This window comes from Camelus dromedarius, chromosome 14 (assembly GCF_036321535.1).
Source record: "Camelus dromedarius isolate mCamDro1 chromosome 14, mCamDro1.pat, whole genome shotgun sequence".
Classification (NCBI taxonomy): domain Eukaryota; kingdom Metazoa; phylum Chordata; class Mammalia; order Artiodactyla; family Camelidae; genus Camelus; species Camelus dromedarius.
Window position 1 is genome coordinate 31,348,193 of NC_087449.1, and position 10,471 is coordinate 31,358,663.

Genomic DNA, 10,471 nt, shown 5'->3' on the forward strand with positions numbered 1-10,471 from the left:
TGTCTTCAGGCTCTTATTAAAATATATTTTGCCCTCAGCCTTTCCAGTACAGACCTGTATCAGAGGTGGTCAAGTCCTCTCTTTACTAACTATATAGTCTAGGGCAGTGTCCTCCTCTGGAAAATGGGAGGAAGCAGGACTTGACCTAGCAGATTGTGAAGATTCCGTGAGGTGTGACGTGAAGTGCTTACTTAGTACTGGTCCCAGCACCTTAGAAGTGCAATGTTGAAATGCGGGCTTCTTTCCCACCACGTATATGTTTAAGGTTATTAAGACGCACAGGAGTGTGTTTTATGAACCTTGCTTTCTTCACTTAGTGTATCTTGGCAGATTTTTCCACTTCCTAAGCTGACTTTTCTTATACTTTTCACTGATAACGTGCTTATCTCAGAACATTCTCACTTGCATTCTCAGAGATAGACCAGCATATTCTAAAGAACAAAACAGGATATATATAAATGAAATGTAAATTTAGGCCTGTTCAGTGACTGAAAATGCTCTCCTTTCCCTTCTGCCTTTTTTCCTCCCTCCTTCCTAATTTCATAGTAAAATATCATGGAGGGTTACAGCAGGGAGGATGGTAGAGGTTATTTGTTTCAGTCCCCAGATTTAGCATTAGCATTTGGGAAAACTGAGACCCAGAGAAGGCAGTTGACAGGCCCCGGATCAGCCAGGTAGTGGTAGAACAAGGGCTGGCGTCCAGCCCAGCCCAGCACAGCTGGCTGCTGCTCCGGCATGCTTTCCACACAGGATTCACTGGAATCTTTATGCTTTTAAAAAATATTTCAGAACCAACTAGAAACAGCTCCACCCCATGAGTTAAAGAATACATTCCAGCTACTTCATGAGATACTGGTAAGTCATGAATGTTCTAATTCACTTAACGTTTAGGTGTTTATTAGTCACCATGTGTTTGTGAATAAAATCTGTGTGTCTTTGTGTTGTTTTTGCATTCATTTGGTCTGCACTTACTAAGTCCGCTCCAGATCAGCCATTTTTTGTGCATGACTGATTTAAAAGGGAGCAATATTAAACTACCTGGTGGGTGCTCGCAGTTTAGTGAGAGCGCTAGATACACAGGCAGTCATAGTGCAGAGGGCAAAGGAGTAATAGATGGGCCACCAGGGATAGGAAACTGCACTCAGTTCAAATATTATCTCATGTAAACCTCATGATAACTGTCAGAGGTGAATGGCTGGCTGTGCAGTTCTTTCAAATCTAAGACATCATTACCAGTAGTACATTACAGTGTGTGTACTACTGAGAATATCTTTATGAGCCATGAAACTGAAATTTAGTCCTCTGTATGGTGCATCCCAATTTTGGAAGTATGAAAAGGAGGGGGTTGGAAATTCAGTTGTAATCAGTGAAATTCAGTATTATTAGAAACTGGAACTTAGAGAGGTGGAGTGACCTGCCCAAGGCCATCGTTTAATAAGTGACAGAGCCAGGATCTGAGCCAAGCGACTGGCCCTAAGGCCCATAGTCTTCACCAAACCCCTAGTTTGCTCAGTGAATTGTAAGTGGTATGACTGGAACGAGTAGGAACTGAGTAGGGCTTAGGAAAAGGAGCCCAAACTAAATCAGGAGAGGCTTCGGGTGCCAGTTCATATGGACTTTTTCCTGTAGGCTAGTGGTTACACACGGGTGGCCAGCTTCCACCTATATGTCTGTTGTTCTGGTTTTTAATCTCTGGATTTCAGCCTATCTTGAGAAATCAGGTAGTCTAGCCCGTCAGTTCCATTTCCTACATGCCAGTCACATGAGCAGTCAGCGTGCCCCCTCTGATGAGGCTTGTGGTCTCCAGTTCCCCACTGTCCTCACTGCTCCTTACTGGCTGCCGCGTTGCTCACTTGTCATCTTGGCCTCTGTAGACATTGAAGTCTGCAGCCTCTGCCGTCAGTGAGGGGCACTGTGGAAGGGTTTTAAGCAGGAAAGCACTGTGGCCTGATTTATGTCTTAGAAAAGATTCCCCTAGCAGTTGTTTTGAAGGATGGACCAAAGAAGGAAGCAGGGTTGTAACTGGAAGGCCGTATAGGCGTCTGTAGCAATAATCCGAGTGTGAAGTAACAAGGCTTATACTAAGGAGAGACAGAAGTCGAAGGGGCACGGGACAGATCAAGAGGTATTTCGGAAAGAGAATCAATAGAATTTGGTGACTGACTGCGAGCTGATGAAAGAGACTAGCCCAAGGACTTCTTAAAGACGGGGAGGACTTCAGGTCCCCAAGGCTTAATCTAGTCCTTGGCACAGGGCAGGCATTTAATAAACACTTTGAATAAGGAGACACGTTGTGGTTGCCGTTGCTAAGAAGACTGTCTCCCTGGTCCTAATTTACCTCCTTTTCATCCTAGTGCTTTTGGAGGTTGTTGCTCCTCAGGGGTAGGACTGAGTGTTGTTCATCTGTTCAGCAACAAACCCATTTAGTCTGTTGCACTGTGCACAGTTCAGTGCCGGGCACTGGAAGCACGGCCGTGGTGGCCCGGCAGGAACCTCCACATCAACTTGTAGAGCCTGTGTTACAGCAAAACTGACACGCTTTTTAAAGCTGTAAACCTCTTATCCTGGGGATCATGAAATCCATGTCCCTATAACCCACAGAGAACTAGATGTAGTTGGTAAGAACAAGTATTAGGAAATGAATGGATCTTCAAATATTAATAGTTTTTATCTTTAGTTTACAATTTCGTATGTTGTTGAGAAATATGGCAATGACATGATATTTGTTTGTATTAGGTTTAGTTAAGTTAGAAACTATAATCTCTTGAATTAATTTTTTTAGAAAAGCACTGGTAGCTAGAACACAGGTTCCTTCTTTCACTTACCAGCCTTTGTTTCCTGCTCCTCACAGGTTATTGAGGATCCCATACAAGTAGAGCGGGTCAAATTTGTGTTTGAGACGGAAAATGGATTGCTAGGCAAGTATAGCTGCCTTATCGGGAAATGTCTGTGGTGCGTGTGCAGAGAGCCCCCAGTCCTAGCCAGTCTCCTCCCTGTGGTCTGCCCTGCACGCTCTGCCGGGCATGGATCAGGGAGGGGTCCAGTACTAGGGCCAGAGGAGCTTACCACCCTGGATGGTTTCCTGCCTACTGAGACACAGCTTGAGGTCCTTTCCTTGGGTTGGGTATAGTTCAGGGGTCCTGTGCCTTTTTTCAGCAAGCTTAAGTTTTGCCACTTCGGCAAGAAATCTTTCATTCCACTCTGTCACCATTCAGGAGTTAAAAACTAAAACCTTAGACTCAGGACGTTGTCAAGCTCATGAAATGTGATTTTTTTTTAACCTATGCTATGAATGCACCCAAATTTCTGTTGTCCACTCATGAAAGTTTTTTGAGAAGGCTGAAGGCTGAAGTGGCTTCAATGAGCTATTTCTTAGAAAAGGTTTAGTTAAAAAGTCTTACCCAACTCCTTCCATCCACCTGTATTTCCAGCTAACTTGAGTCGTTTTAAATTTTGCTATATTTTAAAAGGACTTCCTTTTATTTCAGAAAAGAAATTTAAGCTAAAAAGTTTTGTAGCTAGGCCACCCCTTTGGAATGGTGTGCTCTGCTCAGAGCAGCACCCAGGCTCTCTGGAACTTAGACCATTCACTGCTTAAGAGTGGTGACCAAGTACTACAGCTGTCCCTCGCTGTCCACAGGGGACAGGTTCCAGGACCACTGAGGATTCAACCAACCACAGATTACGTAGTACTATATGTATTTATTGGAAAAAATCCACGTATAAACGGACCCATGCAGTTCAAACCCATGTTGTTTGAGGGTCAGCTGTATTTATCTATAAATCCCCAAAGCACAGAGCAGCAAATGTTTGTTGAACTGAACTTAAACCATACATTTCCATTTATCACAGTAGAAGTGTTACAGCTACTCTTTGTCAGTAGTGTGGTGGATGGAAAACTGGAGATCTCTAGGGGAATAATCAGCCAGTATAAACTTTAGTTCTTTCAGTTCTCCTAAAAGTCAAAACTTTCATCACCATGTATGTTTCTTGAATTCTACTTAAAGTTATGTTTCTACCTCTTGGAATTTAAGGAATCCTATTGAGTCAGCCCCACCATGCTTTTCTTTAAGTTCCTTATCTGTTTTTCAGAATAGTTTGTCATAAGTTTTCAGAGCAAGAGAGCCGTTATTACTTGGATCCACTTTCTCTTTAGTGCTTTAATGTTAAAATGTCAACTCTTCTGTTCTTCAGCTCTGATGCACCACAGTAATCACGTGGACAGCAGTCGCTGCTACCAGTGTGTCAAATTTCTTGTAACTCTTGCTCAAAAGTAAGTATGGACTCAAAATGCATTGAGAAAATGGTATTTTTAGTTACAAGTCAAATGTGACTGGAGAAAAAAAATCTGCGTCTTTTTAGTACCTAGAGAATCTGACCCAGTCAGGGGATGCTTCCTTGGATGGTGCAGAATACTGTTCACGTGGTCTCAGAGAGATGTGGAACAGGGACTGTTACAAGTAACAAATCTTACAGAATCCGGAAAAAGCCGCCAGGTTTTGTACAGGAAGGTCGAGAGTCCAAGGCACAGTTAGGGACCTTAACAACAAGAGTTCATGAACCTTCACTCAGGATATCTTCAGTTAACTACCAACTCTTTCAGCTTCTAGGTCCCCACTTTCAGAATAGTCTCTCAAGAGACAAAATCATGTTACAGCTACTTACGCTTACGAACCTAGGCACTGTGCTAAAAACACCTTTGCTGTATTCTCATTTAATCTTTGCAGCCACTTTATGAGGTTAGGTACTGTTACTAGTCCCATATCCTAGGTGGTTTAGGTGACATGCCTGCATTCAGAGCTAGGACTTGAGCACAGGCTGACTGACTTCAAGGCAAAGATTCTTTTTTCTTTTTACCAAATTGTGCTAAAATATACATAACATAAAATTCACCATTTTAACCATTTTTAGGTGTTCAGTGGCGTTAAGTTGAAGGGCATCAAGTACATTCAGATTATTCATGCAACTGTCATCACCATCCATCTCCAGAACTTTGTTCATCTTCCAAAACTGAAACTCTGTACCCACCCAACAATAACTCCTCCTTCCTCCTCCCTCCAGCCCCTGGCAACCATCATTCTACTTTTTGTCTTTATGAATTTGACTATTGTAGGTACCTCACATACCTGGACTTATTCAGTATTTGTCCTTTTCTGAACAGCTTATTTCACTTAGCGTGATATCCTCAAGGTGCAAACATATTGTAGCATATGTGGCATGGTTTGTAGCATCCCTTTCTTTTTTAAGGCTGAATAATATTCCACTTTGTAGATATCTGTATACCACATTTTGCCTATCCATTCATCTGTCAATAGACCTTTGGAAAGCAAAGGTTCTCAATGTTAGGAGGAGCCTGAGTGTATTTGCAAAGAAAGCATTTGGCTGATAAAAATCTCCTCCCACCACCAGGTGTCCTGCTGCTAAAGAATACTTCAAGGAGAACTCCCACCACTGGAGCTGGGCTGTACAGTGGCTGCAGAAGAAGGTGATGGAGTTTTTAACATTTCTGGCTATACCACTGGAGTCAATAGCAGCACATCTTACCAGGAAAAATCTCAAACTTAATTTGGAGACTGACCTCAGAGTATTTTCAGACTTCAGAATTGTTTTAGTACAGTTGATAGCTATCTTTATGCATTTAATTTGTATCTTAATACATGTTTTATAGGTAAAAAGAGGTTGATTATATAAGAGGCCATATTTTAGTGAGCTCTTGAGATTGGAAGTGGAATCTTCCAAGAAAGAATCTCCTGACATGATAGAAAGTCTGGGTCAACTTATACACTATTTTAGGTGCTTTTTATACCGTAAAATCTAATGGTAGAAATTGTAGACTCACGTGGGCTTATTTGTCATTTCTGATGGCATTTTTGACCTTCCATCTCAGATGTCAGAACATTATTGGACACCACAGAGCAATGTCTCTAATGAAACGTCAACTGGAAAAACCTTTCAGCGAACGATTTCAGCACAGGTGAGGGCTGTCCTTTGGTGTTGTGTGGCTTGAAATTCCTTAGGATTTTTAGGATGTCTCTCAGAAACTGCAGCCTCAGAGAAAAGAGGTATAGGGTAGAAATGAGGAAGGGTGGGAGAAACAATTGATCTTCTATGAAAGGCAAGTTGGCGTGCAGTTTGCAAGTGATTTGCCTGGAAAAAGAGTGGTGTAGGTCGGTCAGTCTGGGCCCACCAGCCACAGAGGTTGTCATGAAGGCACGACGTTGAGGCTCCCGGCGCTGCCAAATGTCAAGTGAAAGGCAGTCTCCCTGGGTGGTGCTGCTGCCGCTGCACACCCCCTCACTTTTTCTCCTTGTGTTTAAATCTCCCACAGGACACATTAGCATATGCCACAGCTCTTCTGAATGAGAAGGAGCAGTCGGGAAGCAGTAACGGGTCAGAGAGCAGTCCCGCGAATGAGAACGGAGAGAGGCACTTACAGCAGGTACAGCTGTAGGCTGGCGCGCGGTGGGCAGCGTCTGCTGCGAGGTTCTCCAAAGGGAATTCCCATAGTCACGAGAAAAAGGAGACCCAGCTCTGCCCGCTGTGAGCTCTGCTGAGGACTAACAGTGTGCTTACAAAGCAGAACAGTGCTGCAGCGTGAAGCCAGTCCAGGCTTTGGTCTCTCAGGCTCTGCTGGCTGCTCCGCTCAGCTTGGAGCGCATCCTGAGAAAGCCGGGCCACAGCTGTGGTCCATCATCCTACCAAGTTAGGAAGAGTCATCCCCTCCTCCTTCCGCTCTCACCAGACTTCCTGGAAACGTAGACCCTTGTAAAGAAGGGCCTCATGCCATTGAAATCTACCTGATTGTGAAGGGAGGCAAAAAGTAATCTTAAGCTTATTTTAAAAAAACAAAAAACCTTTTCAATACTGATTACGACAGTAGAAAAACTGAGTGAAATATTTATTGAGCTCCTACTATGTGCAAGATAATGTAGCCAGGTGCAAGTATAAGGACGTGGGTGGTGTCTTCCCTCTGGTCTGTGACCGTCTGTGAGGCCATCTCTGTAGCCCCACCCCAGTACCTGGCACAGAGGCTTCATTAAATGAACCTTGCTGATGTTCTGTGTGCCATTTTGTTTGTTTGTAAGTCTTTCAGATCCTCATAACAACCTTGTGAGGTCACTATTTTCCTGATTCCACAGAAGGAAACAGACTCGGCATAGTGATGTGATTTAACCCAACTCCACATTGTGACTTCAGGCAAGTCACTGGGTTGTTTCTGTGACTAAATGAGAACACAGAAATGAAAGTTTTGCATAATTAGGAATTGTCAAATAAAAGGTGTTACACTTGTTCTTTTATTGCCCTTTGATAAATGTTAAGTAGCTAAATGAGGGCATGTTTTCAACTGCAAAACGCAAACAAGTCCCTCAGCATAGAAAAACTTTTTTCTCTAACTTTACAGTGTATGTATGTAACTTCCTTTCCTTTCCCAAAGGGTTCTGAGTCGCCCATGATGATTGGTGAGTTAAGAAGTGACCTGGACGATGTCGATCCCTAGGGAGCGTGCCCAGCACACGATGGGGAGACACGTCACAGTTACTGGATGCTCAGCACCTTTTTGAAATCAGATTCTCATCCCCGAACCCTTTAGAAGAGCCTGGAGGCTGGACTGGGAGAGCCCGCTGTGCCGGGAGGAGCACACGTTTTTTAAGGAAAGCACTCTTTGCTTGGCCCCTAGGAAAGGCCTGGGAGCTGTCTGACAGTAGGAGAACTCCAGTCTGTGGGTCCGCTGTCCTGGGCACAGTCCATATGTGGATTGACATTTTTGTGGAGATTTTAGTCAGTCTGGTAGCAGACTGTTTTGTTACGTGAAGATACAAGAGTGAGTGAGGATAAAGCTGCTGCTTTCTCTATGATGCTACAAAAGAAATTCCTTTGGTTTTTATATTAAAAAAAAAAAAAAGAAAAAAGAAAGCTGCCTTTTAGATATGTGGGGGCAAATTTTTAATCTTGCAGTAACACTGAATAGGAATATCCAATTTAAATTGATGTAAAGATATGTGATAAAAATTCCTTTTCACTGTAAAGTAGTAGTTAAAGAATTCAGTTTACACAGACCTTTGTATTTAATATGTCTCCCCATTTGTATAGAATTTCAGATGGGTCTGGATAAGCACCCTGGGCATAAACTTGGATCTTGATGCAATGTTACCAGGATCAAAAATTGGGAAATTTATTAAGCTCTTTAAGGTATTTTTCTGATATAATTGAGATTGAAAGAGCAATTAAAAAAAAAATGCTGCACTCTCCAGAAGTACAGGATGTGTTCTTTGACATCAATCACTAAAGAAGTTATGAGTTGTTCCCAAAACAAATTTTAAAAACAGCAAAATAAAAAGCACTTTAAGATACAATTTTATTGAGTTTGACTTCATAAAATCATCTTTTTAATGCTTGGAGACATATTGAATAAACTGTAGTCTTAAATCATGTGATCTGCAATCATTTGCTTTTGCTGAAAACATAAGTAATGAAACCTTGGGTACTGGCTGTGTATGAAGTTGTATATGAGTTAGAGACACTGCTTTGTGAGTTTCTAGACATTTTAATGCAGAGAAGGAATTTGAGACTTTGTTTCTCCTCCACATAACTCATTAACACTGAAAAGATAGGAACAAGATTTATTGTCCCAGAAATAATTAGAAGGCAACTGAACAACCATGTGTTTAGCTGTATTTCTCAAGAATAGCATCATTCAGCCACTTCAGGGTAGATGTCAGCTCCCCCTTTTTCCAGAGGGGAGGGGTGTGCCAATGTACTTCGTATATTTTGTATGTTTTGGTTTTTGAGTCACTACACACATTTTCAAGCCTGTTTTGCCTTTAGTTGCGTGCTCTGCCGTATTTTCTATCACCGCACACAGAACTAGGGGGGCCTTAGGAAGTGCCAAAGTGGCCCCGGCGTAGACCTGCAGAGTCAGACGCAGCGGACACGCGACAGGACAGACAGCTGTTCCAGCTGTGCACTGCAAACCCTGTCACCTCACTGCTGGAGGTTAAGGTTACGGTGCAGCCAGGCGGCAGTGTGTAATTGTGTGACTTACGCTGGCCTAGTAGGTACAGGGCCGACGCCTAAGAGCAGAGCTGCGCCCAGGGAAATGATCAGAGGCAGCTGGCAAATTGCATATGGTTCTGATGCTCTTGCAATTTCACATGTGATGTTTTAAAACTGATTTTGAGTACATAAATACCCCATGGCCTACTATCGCCACTCCCCCCCCCCCCCCCCCCGCCATCCTCACAAAGCAACCCTGTGGGACATGACGTTGAAATGCCGGCCATGACGATGTGTGAGGATGTCACGCTGGCAAATGCACTCTCAGGAGCCCAAAGTCAGGAGTGAAAGTGCCACTTCTGTCCCTTATTTCCTATGGAAACAACGCCTTCCACAGCCCCCAGCACCTGCTGTCCTCACAGTCACGCTCATCAGGATCAGGACCACCTGTCGCTGTCATTAGCCACCCTGGTTGATTTTGCTCACATTGTTGCTACAACGAATGTCAGTTTCACTTTGCCAGAAACCACTTGATTTCCAATGGCTGCAGTCTGCAAACCTGCTGAGGACTTTTTTTTAATGTAGTACAACAAAGTGACAGTTACAACAGGCTTACCTTGGAAGAGGTGTCATTTTTACTGCCAATTTTTTTGGATGAAGATGTTTTTATAAATCTTTCAAAATGGTCTGCAAATCGAGTAGGAATTGCACAACTAACTCAGTGCCGTGTGTTCTCAAGAAGCTCCCTTTGTGAGGCCCATCTTGGGACAGCTGAGCCGCCCCCTTCCTGGCATCCTGGGAAAGAAAACAAGTGAGCCTCTCACCGGGCACCCAGCCCATGACTTGTGGAGCCCTGACGGCTCGAACACTTGTGGGGCCTAGAGGACGCGTCACCAGACTCCCCCGTCTCGCTCCACCCTCCCTGCTAACATCGAGGTGTGTGCAGTTACCTTTTGAGCTTGGAACAAGCAGACTGGAATTTTCCTCTGCTACCTCTTGTGTACAAAATCTTGTTTATAAAATTTCAAAAGGAAGTAGATGAACTAGGGAACAATCTTAATTCTAAATTTGGTTCTTTGAGTGGCAGAGTTCTTAGCTTCTAAGGGTATAAAATAAATTTTTCAAAAACGGCCTCACCAACACTTTTCTGCGTATATCAGAAAACAGCTGTGGTTGGGGGGTGGGGTGCCAGGGGCCAGTGGTCTGGTGGGAAAAGGGGCTGATTCCTTTTTGTACTTTGCTCTGATGATGTGAATAAGGGCCACTCTTTAATGAGGGGGCAATGGGTTTTCTAAGCCTTCTGCTGTTTCTTCCCCTGGATAACTTGACCATTTCAGAATTCATTTGCAAAGCTGAACATGTGCCGAACTCAGGCCAGTGGCCTGCAGGCATCTTGCCCAGAGTTTTCAGGCCGTCCAGTGGACCCCGGCATGAATCACATCTTTAGGCAAGCTAGGTTTCTTGCAGGACCCCACAG

General features: G+C 43.6%; 1 protein-coding gene across 2 annotated transcripts in view; it reads left to right on the forward strand.

The window, feature by feature from the left end:
* USP24 (ubiquitin specific peptidase 24) overlaps nt 1-10,126 on the forward strand; it is a 119,921-nt gene extending 109,795 nt beyond the window's left edge. For both annotated transcript variants that reach the window (XM_064493542.1, XM_064493543.1), the window contains exons 62-68: nt 790-855; nt 2,852-2,918; nt 4,195-4,273; nt 5,410-5,485; nt 5,888-5,974; nt 6,329-6,439; nt 7,436-10,126. In XM_064493542.1, coding sequence (XP_064349612.1) covers nt 790-855; nt 2,852-2,918; nt 4,195-4,273; nt 5,410-5,485; nt 5,888-5,974; nt 6,329-6,439; nt 7,436-7,498 — 549 coding nt within the window. In that variant the 3' untranslated portion in view covers nt 7,499-10,126. The remainder of the gene's footprint in view (nt 1-789; nt 856-2,851; nt 2,919-4,194; nt 4,274-5,409; nt 5,486-5,887; nt 5,975-6,328; nt 6,440-7,435) is intronic.
* The last annotated feature ends 345 nt before the right edge of the window (nt 10,127-10,471 follow it).